Source organism: Dasypus novemcinctus, chromosome 16, assembly GCF_030445035.2.
Source record: "Dasypus novemcinctus isolate mDasNov1 chromosome 16, mDasNov1.1.hap2, whole genome shotgun sequence".
NCBI classification, from domain to species: domain Eukaryota; kingdom Metazoa; phylum Chordata; class Mammalia; order Cingulata; family Dasypodidae; genus Dasypus; species Dasypus novemcinctus.
In genome coordinates, this window is record NC_080688.1 from 48,028,932 (window position 1) to 48,055,056 (window position 26,125).

General features: G+C 37.9%; 1 protein-coding gene across 2 annotated transcripts in view; it reads right to left on the reverse strand.

Annotated features, from left to right (window-relative positions):
- GAREM1 (GRB2 associated regulator of MAPK1 subtype 1) overlaps window positions 1–26,125 on the reverse strand; it is a 203,988-nt gene that overhangs the window by 160,093 nt on the left and 17,770 nt on the right. Inside the window, exon 1 of one of the 2 annotated variants that reach the window (XM_058277599.2) lies at window positions 12,087–12,338. The exons of the other annotated variant lie outside the window; for it this stretch is intronic. Coding sequence (XP_058133582.1) covers window positions 12,087–12,105 — 19 coding nt within the window. The 5' untranslated portion in view covers window positions 12,106–12,338. Of the gene's footprint in view, window positions 1–12,086; window positions 12,339–26,125 lie in introns of those variants that run through there. 2 annotated transcript variants of the gene reach the window in all.

Here is a 26,125-nt window from a genome sequence, read left to right on the forward strand (position 1 = left end):
CACAAATGCAACCTAAGGAAGCATGCCAAAAATATGGAAAAACTAAAGGTTTGACTTTTTAACCAGAGAACAGGAAAGGATCTCTAGGCAGCCAGAAAATGTCAGGGAGATCACAGAGAAGAGAGAGCTCAAGAAAGCAATCCCATAAAGTTATGTATGAACTCCTGTGCTCACCTCAGAGCCGTGTATGCATGGATCTGACCTTAAAGAACCTACTGGACACTTTGAGAATTGAACTATAGTGTAGACCACTGCTCAGGACCAAGACTGGCCACTGGGTAGTGTACATGGAGATCAGATCCCACTGTCATGGCAAAAGCTTTGAAGACTGAATTGAATGGAACCACAGCCTACAAAAGACTGGCTGAAACTTTTGGCCTCAATCTAACCTGCTCAATTGCCTACTAACACAAAATACAACAAAAAAATTAAAATTCTCCTTAGAATTTAAACAAGATCCAGAGACTCATAACAACATATTCAAAACGTCAAGGTTAAAATCCAGAGTTAATTGGAATACAAACAACAAGAAAAATCTCAACCTGCAAGGAAAAAACAAGGATCAGACACCAACCAAAACATGAAACACATGTTGGGATTACGAAACAAAGACTTTAAAACCGCTATTATAACCATCGTTTCAGAAGTAACAAATGAACACTTATGAAACATATAGAAAGAGAGTCTCTGCAAAAGAAATAGAAAATGTAAAGAAGGACCAAATGGAAATTTTAGAACTGAAAAGTACAATAACTGAAAAAAACTATTAACTCATATGGACATAGCAGAGGGAAAAGTCAGTAAATTTTAAGATAGAAAAACAGACGTTAACCATTATGAACAGAAAAAATAAAATAAGCAGGGTCTCAGGATAACTGTGGGACAATACCAAAGGGTCTAATATTCATGCCATCCAAGTCTCAGAAGAAGGGGAGAAAGAGTTGGTACTAAAAAATATTTGAAGAAATAATAGCTGAAAACTTTTGAAATCTGGTGAAAGATATAAACTTACAGAGCCAAGAAGCTTAGCAAACACCAAACAGGAAAAACTCAAAGAATTCTATGCCCTGGCACATCACAATCAAATTGTTGAACAAACAAAAGAAATTGTTGAAAAACAAAAGAAAAAATCCTGAAAACAGTCCAATTAAAATAACGCCCTACCTATAGGGAAACAATGACTCAAATGACTGCCAACTTTTTACCAAATACCATGTAGGGCAGAAAGAAGTAGAACATTTTTCAAGTCCTGAAAGCAAAGAATTGTCAACCCATAATCCTACATCCAGAGATAATATCCTTGATGCCACACTAAGAACAGATGTGTAATACCAACTCTGCACATATAAATTCAACAATTTCAATTAAATGGAGCAATTTCTCAAAAATAACAAACTACCAAAACTCACAATAGAAACGAAAACCTGAAGAGCCCTTTATTAAATAAGTTAAGTTTGTAGCTAAAAACCTTTCAAAAAAGAAATCTCCTAGACCATGTGGTTTCACTGCAAATTCTACTAAACATTTAAAGAAGAAATAACCCCAATTTTATCTAATCTTTTCTAGAAAACAGAAGAGAAAGAAATATTTCCTAACTCATTTTATGGGGTTAGCAGTATTGTGATACCAAAACCAGAAAAAGACAGTACAGAAAAAGAAAATTATACCAATATTCCTTATAAACATAAAAATCCTCAAAAAATATTACCAACAATACTACATATAAAAATAAAGCAGCATTTTCAAGTGAAGTTTATCCTGGGAATTTAAGGCTGGTTCAATATTTGAATATCGTTTAGTGTAATCTACCACACTGTTTTAATTTGCCAAAGGAGCACTGATGCAAAGTACCAGAAACGTGTTGGCTTTTATACAGGGCATTTATTTGAGGTAAAAGCTTACTATTCCAAGGCCATGAAAAGCCCAAACCAAGGCACCATCAGAGATGCCTTCTCACCAAAGCCAGCTGTTGTTGATCCTGTGTGTTGCCACATGGTGAAACAAGATGGCCACCCATCTCTGTCAAAGTTTCATCCTTCCCCTCTGGGCTCACCATCTCTTCCTGATCTGCTCTGTGCATTCAGCATCTTGGGGCTTTGTGCTTAAGCAATCCTGCAGTCCTCTCCCTTACATGGCAGGATCAAACATAGTGGCTTCCTTTTCCTGCATCTGAATGAGTCTCTCTCTGTGTTTCTATCAGACACAGCAACGGGGCAAAGACTCAATGGAAGTCATATCTCAATGACACAGCCCATTCAAAAAGCCCTAAATCGATCTCATCAAGTAATCTAATCAAAGCTGTCTCAACTGAATTTAATGCAATCAAAGAGTATCACACCCAAAGGAATAGTTTACAAATGTAATATTTCTCTTTTTGAAAAAGATAATTTCAAACTGCCACACTCAGTTTGGCATGACTCAGGTTGAGTCTTCAGCCCCTTGCTGGGTCTGATATAAAGGGAAACAGAGACTCACTCAGACAGACAAAGGAAAAGGAAGCCACCATGTTTGATCCTGCTATGTAAGTGAGGGGACTAGAGGACTGCTTAAACACAAAGCCCAAAGAGGCTAGTGCTGATGAACGCAAAGAGTGCCATGCCATGCAGGGGTGTCCCCCATGTAGGGGAGCCCCACAGGCAAGGAGTGCACCCCATAAGGAGAGCCACCCAGCATGAAAAAAGCACAGCCTGCCCAGGAGTGGCGCCGCACACATGGAGAGCTGATGCAGCAAGATACGCAACAAAAAGAGACACAGTTTCCCAGTACTGCTGACAAGAATACAAGCAAACACAGAAGAACACACAGTGAATGGACACAGAGAGCAGATAACTGGCAGGGGTGGGGGGAAAGGGAGAGAAATAAATAAAATAAATCTTTAAAAACAAAAAACAAAGATCTATATGTTGAAAATTACAAAACTGATTAATCAAAGGAAAACATAAATAAGAGACATTCCATGCTTAAGGGATCAATCCTTCCCAAAATGAACCACAGGTTTAATAAATTCCAAATAAATTTCCAGGACTTTTTGGATATATAGATAAGCTGATTCTATAATATTTACAGGGGAAGGCAAAGGAACTAGAATAGCCAAAACAATTTTAATAAGAAAAATAAAGCTGTAGAACTCACATTACCCAATGTGAAATCTTATATAAAGCTACCATAAACAAGACTGTGTGATACTGGTGAATAGAGAGACGCAAATATCATTAGTAAAGAATAGTGAATTAAGAAATAGAACCACAACATAGGTCACTTCATTTTAGATAATGTAAGCCAGTTTCTCACTGTTAGAAAAAGAAGTTACAAACAAGCAAAGAAAGAATACAAAAATGAACCTTGTGGTGCTAGGTATGAATAGGATGTGATTCAATATGAATTTCTGAGTTCCACATATAGAGAAGAATGGATACAAAACTATATAGAGAGATGTGTGTGCACAGTTGTTAGTATACATACATATATCTCCTAATTCTGTCTGCTAAAAGGCCTACAGCAGTGACACTCCAGTAGCAATGAGCACACCTAGAACCCAGATCTTGGTTTCTAAATACCGATTCTCCAATAATAAGAATCAGGGCTCCTTGAAGAAGTGGTTGATTTCAGGGCTGGCTCAGGGAAAACAGATGATAAGCCTGGATTATCTTGTGGCCTCATAAAGTAACAAAGTGCTAAATAAATTAACTAAATAACCCAAAGTATAAAATAGATATCCATGAGTCCATAAAGATATAATCACCTTACAAAATAATTCTTACTATCTATAGAAGGAATCAGGGAAATAGAAAATCACCATTTGAATACTACAGTAATAAAAGTCACAAGCAAGATTCAGGGATGCAAAACAAGCGGCAAGCATTTAAGGACAAAGAGGATATTTGCATAGTCTTAAAGGATCTCCTCCCAAATACTGATTAATTACAATGGGAACGATAGAGACCACCTCTCTCAAGTGAGCAAGATTAACATCACCCTCAAAAGTGGTGGCAATAGTTGATGACAGAGGCACAACTTGTGAATGAAATCAATACCACTGAATTGCATAATTGAAAGTGGATAAAATGATAAATCTGGTATACAAATTATCAGAAAAAAAATCATCGCAATGTTCAACACAGAGAGTGAACACTAATATATACAATGGGTTACAATTAATAGTATAATAATTACGATTGCAATATTTCATCAATTCTAACAAAGGTATCTTACCAATGCAAAATGTAAATAACAGTGAAAATCATGTATGAGAGAGGGGGTATATGAGAGCTCTGTACTTTCGGTATGATTATTCTATAAATCAACAAGTGTTCTAATAAAATAATTAATTTTTAGTTAAAATCACCAGTAATAAGACATATCAACATCATGTATCCCAGAAAGAAAGCATTGAGAAGAGCATTTCACCTGGCAGTGTCCTTCCCAATAATGTACAACCTTAATCTGATCAGGAGAAAATATCAACCAAACCCAATTGAAGGACAGTCTACCAAATACTGACCAGTATCCTTCAAAAGTCTCAAGATGATCAAAGACAAGGAAAGACTGAGAAACTGTCAAAAATTGGAGAAGACTAAGAAGACTAGACAATGAAATGCAATTTAGAATCTTAGATTGAATCCTGTAATACAAAAAGGACATAAGTAAAAACACTGGTGAAATCCAAAGTAAGTTTACAGTTTAATTAATAGTATTCTACTAATGTTAGTTTCTTAGTTTTGACAATTGTACTGTAGTTAAATAAGAGATTAATATCAGAGGAAGATGGGTGAAAAGTATATGGGAACTCTGTACAATTTTTGTAACTTCTGGAGATCTAAGATTATTTCAAAACAAAAAATTAAAACAAAACAAAAGTTGTCATTCTAACATTTAAATTGCCTGTCTGAATATTGGACTACATTTGTCTATAGAAACATTACACATATTGTTTAGATTTCAGGATTAGACAATCGTCTAATCAAAAATGGAATTTTTTTTAAATGGGAAAAATAAATGCTGTTATAATGGTAATTAAACAAAATCAATGAAGACACGGAATTGAAAGGATTTTTTTAATTACTATGTAAGGAAAAGGAATGCATTAAAGGAGGTAAAATATGTTTTTGTAGACATAAAATTTCATGAAATCCTTAAAGAGTTACGATGGCTAATTTCATATGTAGAACCTGGAAGGAGTGTGAAGGGCAGGGATGTGTGGTATTCAAGTTTGCATTCCTAGAGTGTGCCAGACATAGTTTTACAGATTTTCACACATGATCATACGTTAATCTTAGATAAGATCTATCTAATATTTTTCATCACTGTGTGAGGAAGCTATTTCCTGCTCTATCTTACAAGTGAGAAAACTACACATGAGGCTAGTTAAGTGGTAGAACCAAGTTTCAAACTCAGGCCTGACAAATTTCAATGTCTATTTCTCCTCTCTATTTACTGCATTTGATAGAAAGTTGAGAGTAATTTTCCTCAGATAAAGGGAAAAACTTTAGAGGCTGAGAGGAAGAGTGAAAGGCACTAGAAGGGATGACAAGGCTGTAAGAATAAAGACAGTGTGAGAGAGAACTAAGCTGTTGAGCGGTGAGGGAAAGATGCTGGGGAAGGAAGGTTTAGATTAGCATTCTGCACGCTGAACTTCAGGGCCGTGGAGTAAAGGACGGGAAGGGGAGTAAAGCACCACACCAGCCTGTATAAGAGAGTAGTCCTACAGAGCTCCCCTGAAGGTGAGGTAAGCCAAGTAGAATAACAGAGAGCCATTCCAACTTTACTCTCTCGTAATTACTGGGACTCTGCTTTACTAGTGGTTTAAAAATGCATATACAGGGAACTTAAAACATATGAAACCGAGTGATCCACAAGTAAGAAAAATAACTATTACATTACAAAGAGGACATACATTTAATTATATTTGTCTAACCCAAAATAAAAATTTCAAATTAACAGCTGGACAAAAATTCTGAGTGAAAGATCACAAAAGTAAAAACAAGGCCTCTTTTTGTAACCAAATATTAATGTCCTTTCTTACTCAATGAATTAACCAGATGAAGGCATGAATATCAAACATCATTTCTGTAACTTTGAACAGCTTCATTATTATGCTTATGTTTAAATGCTTTGCCCTATTCATTCCAACAGTTTCCCTTGAATTTTATTTTTAAATTAAAGCAGACTAATAGTTTAATAACAATACATTCTTCTGATTAGAATTTGTCAAATTTAAAACTAATAAAATCTAGGGAAGCGGATTTGGCTCAAATGATAAGAGTGTCGGCATACCATATGGAGGGTCCAGGTTCAAACCCAGGGCCTCCTGACCCATGTGGTAAGCTGGCCCACACGCATTGCTGATGTGTGCAAGGAGTGCTGTGCCATGCAGGGGTGTCCCCCGCATAGGGAAGCCCCACACGCAAGGAGTGCGCCCGCAAGGAGAGCTGCCCCGCGTGAAAAAAGCGCAGCCTGCCCAGGAATGGTACTGCACGCAGAGAGAGCTGATGCAGCAAGATGACGCACAAAAAGTGACACAGATTCCTGGTGCTGCTGGCAAGAATGCAAGCAGACACAGAAGAACACACAGCGAATGGACAGAGAGAGCAGACCATGGGGATGGGGGTGGGGGAGGGGAGAGATAAATAAAAATAAATAAATCTTTAAAAATAAATAAATCTCGTGTGAGAGAGGACTGTAACTGAGGTACTGAAAAGGGCAGTGATTTTGAAGACAGTGAAACTGTTCAAAACCTAGCTCCCTTACTTACTAGCTGCAGGACCATAAGCAGCCATATCTTTTGAATCAACAGATATGAAAACCTACGTTAAAGGTTAACAAGGAATTAAATGAAAATGCATTTTCTCATATATTGAATGAGAACTACAACTCAGCATCTGCATGGAATGAGCCTTTTTTTTTAAACAAATCAACTGTATTGATACATATTAATAAAGCATAAATCTATTCAAACTGTATTATCAATAGTATTTGGTATAATCATATAGTTGTGCATTCGTCACTTGAATCATTATTAGTGCATTTTCATTATTCCAATAATAATAATAATAAACAAAACAGACAAAAACCTCATCACCTCTCAATCTCTCTATGCTTCCCCTGCTATTCTGTTTGTCTCTCTAGTTTATTTGTATTTATATTTTGTAAAAAGTCTTATATATGTGGTATCACCCATATTCGTATTTCACATGAGGTTTTACTGTTATACAGTCCCATGTTATGTTTTCTTAGCTTTCCTTCTAATAATATACATGACCGTAGACTTTCCCTTTCAACCATGTAGTGAGCCTTTAATATATGTGTTGAAGGAAAGTAACCATAGCACATGGTTCTTTATTTCACACATGGATTTCAAATCATTATAATGATACATAGTTATTAAAATAAAAGTGACAGCTGGGCAATATACAAGTTTAACCCATCCAAAGCAACCGGTTATAGTGAAAATAGCAACAGACAGAGCTGGAAGACATGGGCTTTAGCTGTATTTCTACTGTTATCCAGCCAGTGACCTTGAAAAGAATCTACAACCTCTTGCACTTGCTTCCTCCTGCTCCCTCTCCCATCATTTGAAAGGAAGAGGGTGGGATAACATTGGGGCTCCCTTCCAGCTCCAAAATTAAAGCATAGCAGGCAACACTGTACTAGATGCTTGAAAAAGAGCTGAATGAGAAAAACTGTAAAGGCACAAAACTGTGGTTGAATTAGTTCTACATAGAAAAGAAGATGGGGAAAACAATTTGCCTGCATGCAAACATCTGATGGGTTATCCTAACCTTAGTGTCTAGAACCCCACGAGTAGAGATGCCAGTAGAAAGTGACTTTCTAGAGTGAGCAGACATTAAGGAAAGGAGTGAGCTTCATGGATGATGGATGTCAAGGATGATGGTTAAACCCTGGAACAGAGTGCCAAGCTGAATGTCCCCAAGAAAGACAAGAGCAGTCCCAACTCTGGATGTAGGTACAGATTTACGTACTGAGAGACAGGAAGCCAATAGGACTTTAAACACAAGAAATTGTGGAGAAAGGGAAGCAGACTTGGTTCAACAGTTAGAGCATCCACCTACCACATGGGAGGTCCGCGGTTCAAACCCAGGGCCACCTTGACATGTGTGGAGCTGGCTCACGCACAGTGCTGATGTGTGCAAGGAGTGCCCTGCCAAGCAGGGGTGTCCCCCACATAGGGGAGCCCCATGCGCAAGGAGTGTGCCCCGTAAGGAGAGCCGCCCAGCGCAAAACAAAGTCCTGCCTGCCCAGGAGTCGCGCCGCACACACGGAGAGCTGACACAGCGAGATGACGCAACAACAACAAAAAAGAGACACAGATTCCCAGTGCTGCTGACAAGGATACAAGTGGACACAGAAGAACACACAGCAAATGGACACAGAGAACAGACAACTGGGGTGGGGAGGGGAGGAGAGAGATAAATAAAAATAAATCTTTAAAAAAAAAAATTGTGGAGAAAGACTGATACTTTAGACACTGTTATCTACTACCTTCTTAAAAATCCAATGCAGGGAAAGCAGCTGTGGCTCAAGCACTTGATCTCCCGTTTACCATATGGAGGACCAGGGTTTGATCCCCAGGACCTCCTGGTAAAAAAAGAAAAAAGGCGTCCCAGGACTGCACAGCGTGAAGAGGCGCAGGCCCCCACGCAGCAAAATGATGGGCAAAAAAAAAAAAAAAGATGATGCAACCAGATAGAAGGAAAAAAAAATCCCATGCAAATAATCCAACGCATGTTTTAAAGAATGTTTCCATTTTAAATTACTTAGAAATGTGCTTTTATTCAGTTCATGGGCTCTTCACTTTCTTAGATTAGGCAAACTGCACTGACCTTTATGTAGTGTTCATGACTCTGATGACGTTTCTTCTAAAAACAATTGGACTGGTCTCTAAAATGGTAAAATAATACCCAGTGCTCAAAATAACCAAATTCTAGCACTATTAAAGCCTAGAATAAATATAATTTATTGAAAAACTACTGTTCCTGCCAAAAATATTAGGAACTAAACGTATACCTTTACCCCAAACTCCCATCTCTATATTCTGTCATTTCTACTCTCAGGGGGAAAAAAAAAGGAAGAGAGAAAGCCTAAAATATACAATAAATAAAAGACAAAAACAAACAAACACTCCTTATCTGGCAGAGAGCATTTGTTTGCTTTGATCTAAACCTAGGCTCACAGGCAAGCTATAAGCCCTGGGATCCCCCCGGCCATGTGAATTTATGGCTTCAATCCCCTGAACTTCCTTCCAGGAGGTCTCGCTAAGCCCTCACACTTTCCTCACCTTGGCTGCTTGCCTGGCTTCTGTGATGACAGCTAGCCTCCTCCAAATGGCCCCTTCTGCCCTTGAGGCAGCCGAACCCCAGTTATCAAATTGACTCTTCCCCTTGGGGAGCTATGAATCACAGAAACTGCTGCTAAGGTTCCAACTGCAGTTCTAACTGGGGTTAGAGACCTGAGGGTCCTTCATTCTTTCCTGACCCTCTGACAAAAGAGTGTAAGGTACAAAAGTGTCAAATTCTCATCCTGATAAACTACCTTTAAAGAGGAAAACAAGGAACTGGCTTTGATTTTTAAGTTTATAGTGGAACTCATCTTTTATCTTTCGACAATCCTAACTGCTGAATCTCAGTTTTCTTATTTGTAAAACAAAAACTACAATAACACAATCTTTCAAGGTGGCCTTCAAGAGTACTATGACTGTCAAAGCAGTTTTCACTTTCTCAAGGTGACCAATTTGGAGGCACAGCGGCATGGTCTTCCCTGCGCAAGAGCGCCAGGGTGGGAGGAAGAGGGGAAGGGATGTAGAGACACAGCACAGTTTTCTGTATTTTCTGTCCCCAGCCCATACTCCCATGAGTAGAAGTGGGTAATTTCAGCAATGACTCCTGGTGGTGAGGGGAGAGTGTGCTTGTTTGGAAAAGGTCCCCACATGACCCCCAGTCCCATTCTCACCCCCACTTTTTCATACAAAGGTGGAATATTTTATTGTCACCAGATTTTACCTAATTGGTACTATTATTTGCAAGCACTTAAACCATAAGACTGCAGGGCTTCTTCCCAATAGCTCTGAAGTAGGTACTAGTATCCCTATTTGATAGACCAGGGCCAGGCAGGCCCACAGAATTCTAAAGCCCACTGACTTTGCCCCCAACAGTTAAAACTTTTGTTATTTGACACGAGGAGCTGTAGAGAAGTCAAAGGAGAGTTCTTCCCCAAAGGAATACCGAGGAGAAAAGCAGAACTATGTGAGAATAAGAGCTGGGTCCTGACCCTGGAGAAGCAAGGAATTGGCTGACAGATCAAGAACCCAAAGCAGGAAAACCATTTGTGTGAGAAGAAACTTGCTCTGACTACACAGGCAAATTCACTTCTGGTGATGCCTCTGATAGGGTAAATAGCAAGGTTTCTCTAGTCCTATAAAGTCTCTCCACCTTACGAGGGTCGAGCAGCAGATTTTCAGGAGGAGGCCCTGATGGTTGGGCCTTATGCTGGGCCATTTCTGGCCCACTTTCCATCCTCCCATTCCTCCCAGATGACTACCACCACCATGGGATTCCCACTGTTAGGCTCCACTGGTACACAAGGAGGCAGCTCCAGAAACTCATGCTATTTGGCACAACTGCTCCATTTCCCTCTCTCTCTCCTCTGGCTGGCCTCTTCTGCTTACACCTTGTTCCCTACTCCTGATGATGTCACTCTTTTATTTGTTAGGTAATTTAACACAAATAACACGTACCACTGTATTAGGCAGTATTGTTAAGGTTCTCTCTGTATTAACTCATTAAATAAAACAACCCTAAAGTGAAAACTACCATTATCCTTATTTTTGTTTCATAAGGAAAATGAGGAACAGATAGGTTAAGTGACTTGCTCAAGATCACACAGCTTCCATACTGGCCATTAGGGGTTTCTAGTACCTCTCCACACCATAACATTTTAGCTTCAGGTCCCAGGATTACTTATATTTCCTAGTTTTAGTTATCAAGAGAGAATTAACCAGTCGGCCCTGCATATAATACTGTAAACAGCACATTGTCTGTACTTGCTATTACTAATAATTAGCATAAGCATACTCAAGTGATATAATGATGAGCATCATTCAAAGGTGATAAAGTTCAGATTGTTTCTTCCTCTAATATTAGAATACCATATTTTGATTCTAAGATGCATCTCTGAAATTGGGGTGCATCTTACAATCTCTGCTGGCCAGGGGGCAGTTGTGACCCATCTTCATTACCTGTGCAGGTAATGGCCCAGGTAATGAAGGTACCTGTGCAGGTACCTGTACATTAGAACTTGTAGAAGGGGTGAGCATGGAAGAAAATCCTGGAGACAGCAGTGGAGCGTTCCTAAGAAATGCTGTAGCAGCACCACCTCGGACGACACAGAGGGCTGTACTGTGTGTGGAAACACAGCCACCTATGGCTGAGTGGAAGGATAATGAGAATGTAAATGTAAAGACGGCTTAGAAATACCCTAACTTATTTCACATACATTTTCTTGCCCGAGAGTGAAAATCTATGTCTAAATAAGTCTCAAAGAGCTTATTTAACAAGTATAAAATTTTAGGTGATAGAAGGCACTGTCCCACTTGACATTTTTTTTTTCCTTTCTTAGCTACATATAAAATAATAGTGCATCTTACAACTGACACTTTCTTAGATTTCATAAAATGTAGCATTTTGAAGTAGCAAAAGCTGCCTTAGACTCTAGAAACATCAGAACTGAAGTTCCTGAATTTTTAAAAGATTCTCTGAGGAAGCCTAGCGGTACAGAAGCAAGTTCTCATATGTATTTAAAGATATGGAAAACTTAGTATATATTTTAACTAAGAATAAGCTCGATTTTTCCCAACATTCAAGTTGGCCTCTGTGAGAACTGGCAGCCTGACTCCATCAGCAACCATTAGTGTTTTCCTCTGTAATAGGAGGATAACAATGGTACTTAAAAAACCCATGTAAAGAAAGCACACGGCGAGTAAATACTCAATAAATGTTAGTTGTTAGTAGTAATCACCAATCAAAAAAACACAGCTTCTAAAGAAAATTAAAGACAGAGAATAAAGTAGCTACCTGTTGTACTCACGCACATTACTCAGATTTTTCCCAGGATCATGGTCTCTATTTAATGGCTGTTCAGCCAGACAGAAGCATTTTTTAAACACACAGAAGGCCTCCCTTATATCCAGAAACAAAAGCAGCTCCTACTGCACTTTTATTTCCCCGTTTCTGTAATCAGACCCGAATCTGAAAGGGCTCCTTCTTCAGAGCACAAGCCAACCCACATGGCAAATCTCTCCATCCATAGCACACCCTCCCAACCCCGCACAGAAAGAAAAGTGCTCTCAAAGTCATCTGGAGAAACAATGTGCCAATATTTTTGCTTGCATTCCAAAATACAGCAAACTTCCTGTCCCTGGGAGAGCCCACTCAGTTCCTCGGGAAGGTCATGCACGGCACTAGAAGCAATTCACCCACCAGCCCAGAAAGCAACCCTGCGTGGCTGAAGGCTCATTCTGCACATATTACTTTAAGGCAGGTGCAAGGTGTGATTCCTTTCTGCAGAGGAAATCCCTCTCAACGGGCTGAAAACATCTTTGCCAAATCCTAAACTCAATTCCTCGGCCGTGACCTGAAAAATCATTAGTTATCTATCATTTAGAAATAAAAATCACTATTGAAAATCTATTGTTCTATTTTATACTGTTAAATAAATTTATTTCATGGTCTTAAACAATGCTCATGACATTTTATATCACAGCTATGACAGTATTAATCAGATAATTCTCAATTTTTACATTTGTTACCATAAATTATGAAACTAAGCTAGCTGTAACAAAATACTGAAAAGCTAATTATACCAAAATATAACTAAAGAATAGAAATCACTTTTTGTGAATTCATTGTATAAATTCAATTTCAGCTTTTTAACTCAATGTGTGATATTTTAGGGTAGAAACACTTTCAAACATAAAGCACGTTAATTCAAGAGATACGGACACCCTTACATGTTATTTACAGAAAGGGCAACATCACTGATGCAAAAGCAAATATATTAAAGAACTAGAAAAGCATACTCTTCTAATTAATAATGGATGATTTTATAATAAAACATTATAACATCTTGTTTGAGGAGTAGAATAGATTAAGTTTCCCAAGCTCTAATGTGATATTGAAGGTAATTTTCAGCACTTAGAGCAGATGGGCTGTGGCAGTTTCCAAGTCACCTGCATGTTTTAAGCTTTTGCCCTCTACTTAGTAGCTCTGTTCATTGTGCAGATAAGAGGCTGATGGGAAGAGAGATGCTTTCAATGAAAGGTCCCAAACAAATGTTCTCAGAAAATGAAGATACTGTTCTAGAACAGAGACCAACTGTTCAGGTTAACAGAGCAAAAGCTTTCAGTACTACATGACTTGCATTTGCCTCTGTAAAAGAGAACATGTATATTCTTCAACTCACAATAGTATTAGGTTAAAAAGAAAAAACTGAAATTAATATCTGTATGTAAGTAGAGTCCCCAAGTGATCGAGCATAACAAACAGAAGATGAAAAATGTAGTTTCTTAAAACTTTTGATGTAATTTAATGTGAGTTGAAACACCAGAAACAAAGTTAAAACAGCAGAAAAACACAAATTAGCCTTCATTAAAAAATAATCTATACAAAAATAAACTCGAATCAAATCCCCAAATGTAAGAACTAAGCTACAAAACTCTTAGAAGAAAGCATAAGGCTAAATTTTTGTAGCCTTAAGTCAGGCAATGGTTTCTTAGATATGAAAGTAAAACACAAGCAACAAAAACAAAAACATAAGAACAAAAACTTTTGTGCTTGAAAGAATATTATCTTTAAAATTGAAAAGATAACCAACAGAATGAGAGAAAATATCTGCAAATCCTATGTTTGACAAGAGACTTGTATCCAGAATACATAAGGAACTTGTGCGACTCAACGAAAAAAAAAAAAGATAATCCAGTTTAAAAATGGGCAAAGGATTTGAATAGACATTTCCCCAGAAGAGAAACACAAAAGGCCAGCAAGCACATGAAAGCATACCCAACATCATAACTCATTAAGGGAATATATCTCAAATCCATAGAGGTACCACTTCACACTCACTATGTGGTATCTTGAGTTTCGTACTCCAAATTTAAACATGTTCTTGCATAATCTGCATTTGTGTGGGTGTGTGAACCCACAGTAAATCAGATTTGTTAATGTGTGGCCCAAATGAACAAGGTTGGGTCTTAATCCAGATTACTGGAATACTTACGAACAGAAAGAAGAGGATATCATCATGTGATGATGTGATGGGAAAGCCAAGGAACCCAAGATTCTGGCCAGGCAGAATGCTACCAACTCTGGGAGGAAGCAAGCCTTCTAACCTCTGACTCATGAGCCAATTAAGTGTCTGCTCTAAAGCCAACCCACTGTGTGGCATTCATTTTAGCAGTCTGGGAAGTTAAGACACACTAGAATGGCTATAATCATAAAGACAGACAATAACAGGATTGACAAATATAGAGAAACTGGCAGCCTCATTCTTTGCTGCTGGGGATGTAAAATGGTATAGACACTTTTGGAAAACAGGCTGGCAATTGCTTAAAATTTAATTCTACTCCTAAGTATATTCCTAAGAGAAATTAAATCATGTCCACACAAAACTTGCAAACAAATGTTCACAGCAGCATTATTTATAATAGCCAAAAGTAGAAATGACCCAAATGCTCATTAACTGATGAATGGCTAAACAAAATGTGGTATACCCATACAATGGACTATTATTCAGATATGAACAGAACTGATGTCATGATTCATGCTACAACATGGTTGAACCTTGAAAACATTATGTGAAGAAAACCAGACAAAAAAGGCCACAGGCTGTATGACTCCATATATAGAGGACTCCAGCAAAGGCAAATCTATACAGAAAGAAAGTAGGCTGTTGGCTCCAAGGGGCTGAAGGCAAGGGGAAATGTACTGCTAATAGGTACAGGCTTACTTTTTGGGGTGATAAAATGTGCTGGAATTAGACAGTAGCAATGGTTGTACAACTCTATGAATAAACTAAAAACCACTAAATTGCACAGTTTTGAAGGGGTGAATTTTATGGTATGTGAATTACACCTCAATAAAGTTGTTGGGAAAAAAATAAGTAATCTACTATGTACAAAAACCATGGGGCTCAGAATTCAGAGCCTCAAGTCCTGGCTCTGCTTATGCCCACTGAAGCCCAGACATTTTTTGGGCTCTAGTCTGCCTATGTGAATGATTAGATTATACTTGAGGGCAGAAGGCCTTCTCGGGCTCCAATGATCATGTCAGGAGATCTAAGAACACAGTGGCAAATCCACTGTGTATTTGGTAGTCACTACAAATTTCACAGTCTATTCTGATTTGGATACACAGAAGGGACAACTGTCAAGCGAGTTAATAGAGCCCAAAAATAAAGGGAATCATAGTAAAACCACCCCAAAGTGTCTCTTTTTTTTTTTCTTTTTTTTCTTTTTTTAGGTCCCGGGACAGGGGTTAAACCTCGGACCTCATATGTGGGAAGCTGATGTTCAACCACTGAGCTACATCAGCTCCCCTGAATTGGTTTTTTCATTTGTTTGCTTGCTGTTTGTTTTAGTTTGTAGAGGAAAACCGGGATCGAACCTGGGACCTCCAGGTGGGAAGCAGGCACTCAACCACTTAAGCCACATCTGCTCCACACCTGGGTTCTTTCCAACCTGCCCTAACAAATTAACCAACATTAGCAAATATCTCCTATGAGTCAGGGAAAAAGTTTTTATGTCTCTTTTCCTAGATAGGCTGGTTCAGCGAATTCTATATTGAATGCATATGTTCTTACGGTACAAACACTTAAAGGAATGTGACTTTCAAAGATGAACAGAAGGCCACATCTGGATCTGAGAGGTGTCTGACAGTTAAAGGAAGCCAGAGCAGACCCTCTTCAGCTGGCTAGTTTCCCCTGTCCTTCAATAGTCAGTACAGGCAACACTTCTTCCCAAAGGCCTCTCCTATTTCTCTCCCCAACCATCAGTCTGGATCTGTCACCTCTATGAGATCCCAGAACACGTGTGGTTTAAAAAACAAACAAACAAAAAACACAATGGGACATGTCCACCTGGGTGTCTCACTGACAACCCAAGCTCATTATGTCCAACATCTGACCTCATCACCTTGACTCTTCACTACCTACTCTTAAAGTTGTGTTTTTGTTCCTTAATTTGAAGAAATTCACCATCTATAGTGCTGAAAGGACGCAAGTGGAAAAATCTACAGGCCTTAGCAAAAAGGGGTGAATTATAGAATTTTTTAAAAAGATACAAAGTTTTCATCCAGAATGACCATAAAAGGCCAGGGAATTACTACAGTCCTTCTAAGATTCGTTCATGAACAGGAAGAGAATAAATTACAATTCTTATTATCTATGTGTAGGACAATTCATCAGAACTGCTTAACAGCAGTGTATATTCTCCCAGAGCACCACTGACATTGTTATTTGGTGTAAATAAAGACTCTTGTCAAAATCTGTGCATATGCTAATATTCAGAATTCATGAATATTGTTTCTTGTCTTTGAATATAAACCAGAAATCTTCAAATGAGTGAAGCCTAAGTCAAGCTGAATGGCTAAAGTTAGTAATGCCTAGATAAGTAGCCAAAGTTCTACCTGTATATATGTTTTAGTTTGTTTCTTAGGATTCTAATACTCAGTCATCTTACTACAGCATAACAAATTATTCCCACTTCCTAAAAAATACTTTGGATTCCCCATAGTAAATCCAAACATTTAATTAGCATTTATCATAATCCCATAATCAAAACACAAAATATGAAACTAAATTCATTTTTGTAGCAAAAAATATATAAAAACAATATGAGCATGAGAGATATTATTCTCACAAGTTATTATTTTAGTAACAGAACTGTGTTATTCCAGGAAATGTAATGTTGAGTTAAAATGCACTTTGGACAGGGGCTTCCAGGGAAGATGGCAGAGCAGGGAGTGCCAGGACTCAGTCCTTCCACCAAAACAACTATTAAACAGGCAGGAGCTGTCTGAAACAATTACTTTGAAACTCCGGAGGCCAGAAGAACACTGTAGAGCATCCAGGGAAGAGTGGGAGGAACAGGCTGATAAATTATGGTAAAGAACAGTAAATCGCTCTCTCGACACAGGAGCTACTGGAACCCAGCCCCACTCTCATGGCAGGCCACCCCGGGGTCTAGTCCCTGGCTAGCTGCTGCTGAAAGAAAGGGGCACAAAAATCCTCTTCCCCAAGAACAGAGTGCACACATCCCATCACTGACCATGGCTTTTGATTAGTGACTTCGGATCACAGCAGCAATGCACAAATGCCAAAAGTTAGAAGCAACCCAAGTGCCCATCAACCGATGGATAAATAAAATGTGGTATATACATACAATGGAAATTCAGCCGAAAAGAGAAATGAAGTCCTGACACATGCAACAACATCAATGAACTTTGAAGACATCACGTCGAGTGAAATAAGCCAGGAACAAAAGAACAAATATTGTATGATCTCATTGATTTGAAACAATTAGAATAAACAAACTCACAGAGTCAGAATCTAGAATATAAGTTACCAGAGGATGGGGTGGGGATAGGGAATGGGAAGTTAAGGCTTAAGATTCCTATTTGGAATGATGGGAATGTTTTAGTAATGGATGGTGGTGATGGCAGCACAACAGTAGGAACACAATTAACAACAGTGAATATACATATCTGTATATGATTAAAATGGAAAATGTTAGAGTGCACACATGGTAACAGAATAAAAATTTTAAAAAAGAAACCATGGAATTACACTACACAAACAGTGAACCTTAAGTTAAACCACAGACTTTAATTAATAGCACAATTATTAAAAAGTACATCATCAGCTATAACAAATGTTTCCCACCAGTGCAAGGTGATGGTCATGGGTTGTGTACATGGAAATACCATAATTTTGTGCATGATTTTTCTGTAAACCCAAAACTTCTCTAATAAAGGGAAAGATGTATTTTGCTCATCAGGAGATTGGCTCTAAATTTTAAATGATGCTTTGCCACAAAGATACCACAGCCTTTAAATTAATTCAAATAAGAGATGGGGACACTGAGACAACGAATACACAGAGCTGTGCAGTAGAAATCTCTAATGACTAGATACAGTAGTAATTATTCCTTTCAAAATACAGGGAATGTTAATTATCAGTATACAGTAAATGATTACCAAAATAATCTCTCCATTTCTCAAAAAAATAGCAACTTCTCCATATTACAAATAGTCGAATCACCATTATTACAGAATTCAAGGTTATCTGCTATAACAAAAATTTCATATTTGTAAACTAAAAGAACTGTGCTGCTCATTTTCACATAATCTCATTTAATCGTCACAAGACTAGAAGGAAAGTATCACCCTTTACTTCACCTACAAATAGGGTCCATATGACATATTGTCCAAAGCAGGATACTTTTAAAAGTGAAAGAAGATGCTATTAATAATTATGCTACGACAAGAAGTGGAAATTGAGATTATCCTGGGGAAATGGGGATATTGAGATTTTCCATCTAAGGTAACAAATTCAGAAAAGTTTCTTAATTTCCCAAATTTACATACAGAGACATGAGGAAATTGGGATTGAAATCCATGTCTACTATAAGTTCTAGGGTTAGAACAACCCCCCAAACAAAAAACAGAAGTTGATAGATCCAGTACCAACCAGTGCTTCTGTAGGTAACATTCTGCTGTGTGTCCTCATCAATAGGACTTTTGCAAGGCTTCTTGAGCTGCTTAATGTCGCTTCCAAGAACCTGTTCTCAAATCCCCTTGCAATTCCTATAATTATGTTAAGTAAGTAAATGTAGGATTTAAATTTTCAGGATACTGATGGTGAAGCTATTTATGCATGCAGAGTAGGACCAGAAAAATCTATCTTTGGTTGAGTATGACACAACTTCCAAATAGTAACTGGATACAATATCTTATTAAGGGAAGTTTACTGTATAGATCATCCTAGCAGGCTCAACTGCCACAAGCCATCAATGGCTCTGATTGTACTGTACATATAGAGAACACTTACTTACATGCAATTTTGTTGCTTTTAAAACTAAGATATGATATCCTTATTGCTCTCATGCAGGAGCAGCAACTACAACTGTTTCACACATACGTAACGGCAGCAGTCACCAAATAATTCACATTCAGTAGCAAGCTGTGCCTGGATTCCTAATAATTCATTTACATTTACTACACAAATTATTCCTCAAATGTTTTTAAGCCAAGGAATCGCTGAATGAAATATTTTACTGAATTTAAGACACATTTTATTTTTTTCTCATTGGAATTTATTATATATAGCTCTAATAAGAAACCAGTTAACTTAGCTATTCATCAAAACATTCAACTAAATTCCCTATTTTCAAAGTTTATGTCTGCATATACAAAAGCATATTTTTAAAAAGCCATTCCACAAATAAATTTCTAAGTTATAGTCTTACTGGTGTTTTGACTATATATCTCATTTGCCTAAATTACGAACAAATTTCTTAGGCTTTATAGAAAAGTAAACTTTTTAGAAGAGGAAATACAGATATATTGAAGGAATTATTTTTTCTTATATCAATATAGTGGTAAATCCTAGGAAACTGTAATATATTTATTTTATAGGAAAGCAATAAATGATGAATAAACTATTTCTCAAGATTGGTATAGATTCAGTTCTTTTTCCGAAATCTTCCAAAATCTACTCTAACAATTGTAAACTATGATATCAATCTAGTATAAAAGACAAAGAACTTAATTGTAAAATTCTTAAGGGTAGGGGCTTTATTTTATACTTCTCTGATCCTCCTCCTTGCTTACATGTTACAGGAATGTTCACAAAACTGGTATTTTTATAGACAGTTTAGTCACATTAATTAAAGTAGGCAATATGGATAATTCTCTAAGAAACCACATAAGTGAGAAGTTAGGTTGAAATTCATGATATGTTATTACTGACATGGTTTTGCTTTCCTGATTATATCATGCATAGTGTTACATTAAATAATGTAGTTTGTACTGGCTGAGTATACTGTGGAAGGTCATTGGAAAACCTAGCCTAGCATGAAAATTATGCCATTTCATAAAGTAGATAATATGGATACAGGTAATTTTAAAATCACCTATTCTGTATTTATTTCTAAAGGGGCTTGTTTTGGGATAACTCTTACTCCATATTTTAAGAGACAACCACTAAGAACTAAACCATTATTAAATAAGTGCACATGGTCTCATCTATAGCCACACTAGTTTTGCAGAATCCACAGAGTTCTCTACTTTCACTTGTGTAAATGACTAACACTGGTCTCAACGAAAACTAGTTCAGTTAGGGCTAGGATCAGCAAACTTTTTCTGTGAGGTACCAGATAAATAGCAAATATTTTAGGGTTTGTGACCTATATAATCTGTCATACTACTCAACTCTGCCACTATAGACAATATGTAAATAAATGGGCATGGCCGTATTCTAATAAAACTTTATTCAAACCAAAAATAAATACAACAGGCTGCAGACCCATGGGACACAACCTGTCAACTCCTGGCTTAGGGTAAACTCACTGTTATTTGGTGGGGAGCATGGGACTCAAGCAAAGCTAAATCAGATTTGTGCAAAGAATATCACATATTTCTAAATTAGAGAAAACTTCCCCCACTCCCACAACCAGAAAATCATTACCTGTTGAATGTTGTCAAGTAAATTGATTGTGTGTGTAAATATATATATATATATATATATTTTTTTTTTTTTTTTTTACTATAATGGGGTATGGCCTTCAATTCTTAATGACACCAGTGATTGGACTGCACTGCAAGGCTATGTGGCCCATGAGATAGAGTCCAAATACTATATACAGTGTTAGAATACATGAACCCAGGGTTCTGAGTCCTTGGCTAGGAGTAAGGGGTAAGTGTGGTCCTTGAACACTTTGGAATTATGTGAAAAACATTGCGTTTATGCTTATGTCTATTTGTAGCTTACATCAGATCTCCAAAAGTTAAATAAGAATTACTGCTAAAGGTGATTGGATCAATGCACAAAATATCGTCCTGTACAGATGTGTCTTGGAGGGTGGGTTAGGTTTGCAGCAGAGAAATAGATTTGATGGTAAGTTTGGGTTTTGTGACTGACATACATTAGAAGCAGAGGCTCTCTGGAAAGAAGGATGGAGTTCCTTCAAGTCCCACCCCAAGGTAACCGAAGGGTATTATTATGTGTGCTTATGTACAGTCATTTCATACATGTGTATTTATGTTGCATTGAAGATAATTTGGCAACATGCATTTTAAGTGCCAACAAGGAGGTCAAAGGAGTTATTTTTACATGCCACTGTCTGCCATAGGTCTTTCTTTCTTATGAGGGAAGATATCTAGGAAGACAACAAATATTTAAAATAGAAAACCTATCTCAATTAGCAATCCCCAGAATTCAGTTGATTCCCATCCTCTATTACAATTCTATGGGGCCCTCCTAGTTCTTAACTTCAATTAGTAGAAGCATGCACATCCTTGGCACTATGTCAATCAGGTTTAATTTTTAATAAAGATGATCAACAAAAGATTCTCTCATTTTGTAATGCACAAGATGAGTGAGAAAAGAGCCCTTGTTGGTCTGAGCTGTACCCCTCATCCCCCTTCTCTGCTTTTCAGTCATGAGACCTTGAGCAAATCATTTCCTTTCTCTCAGCCTCTGTTCCTTGTATGTAGCCTTAGTCAGAGTATTGTGAAAATATAAAGTGATGTACAACAGCCGGCACCATAGTAAACCTCAAAAAATGCTAACCATAATTACCATCTAGGAGTAAACACTGGTGGCCTTCCTTGTTTGAGGAATACAGAACTGTTACTCTTAATAGTTTTTATGTGTCTGTGTCAAGAAAGTAAAAGCTATACAGCTTTCCTTCTTAATTTTTAAAAAGTCACTCACAGTATAGTGCTATAAAAAAAAAATAGATGAAAACTTAAATACTTGCTTATTTGTACTATGAATACCAGGATTATAACTGTTACCAATAATTGCATATAGTGTAATTCTTCAAATTTCCTTCAAAGAGTTAATTGTGATATACATTAAACCAGGTTGGTTGGTTGGTTGGTTGGTTGGTTGGTTTCAACGTCCTGACAAATACATAATCCTGAAGGGAAGAGTATTATTTGGCTAATCACGTGTGTAAATGAAAAGTTTAAAAAGCGGGTAATTTAGGTATAGACCCCTATGGTAGTTCAGGCACAAAAATGCCTAAGACCCTCTTAAAAGAATGAAGGATAGAAAAAAAAGCAAGTCTCATGTGTATATACTATTTAATGAGGAAAAGTGCTACCAACGACCTCTCAATGCCAGTAACTAGAGCTATAAAAAGAATATCACCACAGGAAGGTTAAGCCATACCTTGCAGTCTCAGGAACAACCAGTCAGAAAGATTTTAAAAGGTATTCCAATTTTCTGAGTGCTCAGCAAACTCAGCAGCAATCAACTTATAACTGATCTTCAAACTACAATGGCTATCTTTTGCAATACTTTTTCTTTCCTGCTGGGCCAGAAAATTGGCTGATGTCCTACTATAAAATCTAAAAACACCTTTTAAATTACTAAGTGCAGGTCACCAACTTTGGAGTCTTAGAAAAGCTGAATTCCATCTAAGTGATTAATACAACCCCTATGCCAAGAGTCACTTAAAATTATTTAAAAGTTATAACAAGCTGCTAAAAAAATATATGGCTTAAGGGCTGCAACATTTGTAACCACAATTTATTAACCTTGATCTTTTACTATCATTAGCACTGGCTCCATTTCCTCCTGATCAATGATATTCACTCTTATGGCTTGATTTTTTTACCATTATCTTAAAGTTCCCCAATACTATTTCTCCAACCCTGAACTCTTGCAAATTTCCCACTTCAAATGAACTGAATTTCCATTAAATAACTCAAGCTTAACATACCCACAAATTATCAAACTGCTTTCCTACACTTCCCACTAAAATAGTCATTAGAGTCATATTCCCAGCGTATGGAAAGACTGCACATTCTTACCCTTTTGAGAATTAGGTGTGGAGAGGTGACTTGTCATTAACAATGAAGTGGGAGAAGGAAATGGGGTGCATAGCTCTGAGCAGCAACTTTAAGAGTTAGTGTACAATTTGCCACATTCTCTCTCCCGCCTGTACAAATGTGGAAACATAAAGATGGAACCTGTCTGCCTGAGTCCTACAGAAGAGATGACATTATGCTGCACCCCCAGGCAACTCAAGATAAACATGTAGCATGAGTGAGAAACAGGAGTAGTTGTTAGTTACGACAGCCTAACTTAGCCTATCCTGAATAATACACCCATCTACAATCTGTTTCTCCATCTACGTTCTTAGCTCTAATAAGGTCATTAGCATCCAAGCCAGTGACCTCAGAACTATGTACTGCTTCATTTCCCCTCATATACTATATCCAACCATTAAATCCTGGAAATCTTATCTTTAAAATATTCCCAATACACCCCTCTTCTACATCCCCTGTTATCTAGCTTTGGCTAAAGGTCATCTTTCTCCTTGATGATAACTATATAACTTCCAAATATTGTCCTTCTAATTCCAAATTGTTCCTGCGCTAAATGATCTTCCACAACGACACCAGAACAATCCTCCCAAAACATAAACCTGGTTGGGCCTCTTCTATATCTAAAAGCCTACACTGTTCTCCCACAGTTCATATACACAGACACCTGTGGAGCACTTTTGTAACAGGCACTGTGATCAGCACTACAAGATGTACCATTTGCCCATACATGATTTCAAATGTGATGCAGTGACATGGCAAGCTGTGGAATGGGTTGCCCAGTACTCAGAGTAAAATATGAAAGCTTATGAAATCATTTATTCTTAAAATATAAGGTGAAGTGGATTCAAGTTTCTCTCTGAACACATAAATAGCTTTCGCTCATATTCTAACATACTTTCTTGAGAATAAGAAAAAAGGATGGAAGCTTATCAGCTGGTCAAGGAAGTGCCCACAGCCCAAGAGTCTACACAGAGCCTCCTGGGACTCTGCTGCTGATGTAACATTCATAGCTTACACATATTATTAGAACACATATTATTGCAGGTCATTATTTACTAATTTTGATATTGGATTTCATCAAAATTTGGGACCTTAGTGGATTTTGTTGAAATCTGTTCTATTACAACACCAGCCGTTATTTGCATCCTGGAAAGAGGGGGAAAGGTTAAGAGCTACCAGTTTAGCCAAAGGATAAAGTTTAAACTTCAACATGTTATGGCTCTTCAAAATCTGCTTCCAACTTGCCTTTCAGGCCTCATCTGCTAACACCCTCCTCACATTCCTCGGTTTGGGATGTTCGTAAACTCCATAAGGAATACCATTCTTCCTCTTCTCCACCCAGGAAACCCTGCCTACTCTTTAAGGACTAGCTTAAACATTCAACTGTTTTCTGTAAAACCTGCCCTAGACCTCACAGCAGTATTGACTGACCTCTGGGATGAAGTATTCTATGTTTATCAAGCAAGAATAATTAAGAATCTACCTACTTAGTGGATCAATGAACTCCTTGAGGACCAGGGCTACATTTATTCACTTTTGTATTCCAACTTCTTGGAATTGTGCTTGTTCGATAGCACACATGGGATCCATAGTTCTTAAATGAATAAAATTGTGAAAACTACATACCATATTCCCATTTACCCATCAGCCTAATGATGGCTGTTAGGGTAAACGCTATTATTTTGAAAATCTAGAGAAAGTTAGATATTTACAACTTCGAACTTTTAATAATTAGACAATGAGAATTAAATGCAATACGTGATCCTGGAATGAATCTAACTGGAGAAAAGGACCAAAAGAAGATTATTGGGAGATATGCAAAATACTGGACGAGAGACTGCAAAGTTTAGATCAAGGTTAAAAGTTCTTGAACTTGATAACTGTACTTAAGGTAGTTATATAAGTATCTTTGCTCTTAGGAAAGGTACTTTCAAATTTTATATGCTTGCGAAACATGATGTACACACCCTCTCAAATATTCAGCAGATAGATGGACTGATAGATGAATAGATAGACAGAAATGATACAGCAAATGTGACAAAATGTTAAAACTGGTATACCTGGGTATCTGGCAAGGAGGGGTATGTTACAGTTCTCTGTATGGGTTTCGTATTATTTCTGCAACTGTCCCATAAGTTTGAAACTATTTCAAAATAAAAACTTCAAGAAAAAATTATCTGGGAAACGGACTTGGCCCAGTGGTTACGGAGTCCGTCTACCACATGGGAGGTCCGCGGTTCAAACCCCGGGCCTCCTTGACCCGTGTGGAGCTGGCCCATGCGCAGTGCTGATGCACGCAAGGAGTGCCCTGCCACGGAGGGGTGTACCCCGCGTAGGGGAGCCCCACGCGCAAGGAGTGCGCCCCGTAAGGAGAGCCGCCCAGCGCGAAAGAAAGTGCAGCCTGCCTAGGAATAGCGCCGCCCACACTTCCCGTGCAGGTGATGACAACAGAAGCGGACAAAGAAACAAGACGCAGCAAATAGACACAGAGAACAGACAACGGGGGGGGGGGGGGGGGGGGGGGGGGAGGATTAAATAAATAAATAGATCTTTAAAAAAAAAATTATCTGGTATATTCTTTAACTACAGATTAGTAAAACTTATATATATGCTTCCACATACAGACAGTGTGTGAGTATTAATCTTCTGTGGCTGCCATAACAAATTATCACAAACTGGGTAGCTTAAAGCAACAGAAATTCATTCTCTCAAGGTTCTGGATGCCAGAAGTCCAAAATCAAAGCATCAGCAAGGCTGTACTTTCTCCAAAGGCTCTAGTTGAGATTCTGTTTCTTGCTTCTTCCAGCTTCTGATGTCTCTAGGGACACCCTGGTTTGGGGCTGCATCACTCCAAACTCTGCTCCCATGGTTACAATGCCTTCTCCTCCTCTTTCAAACCTCCCTCCGCCTTTCTCTCATGAAGTCCTTGTCACTGGATTTATCTCAAGATCCTTAATTTTATACTTGCAAAAACCCTTTTTCAAATTATGTCGCATTCATAG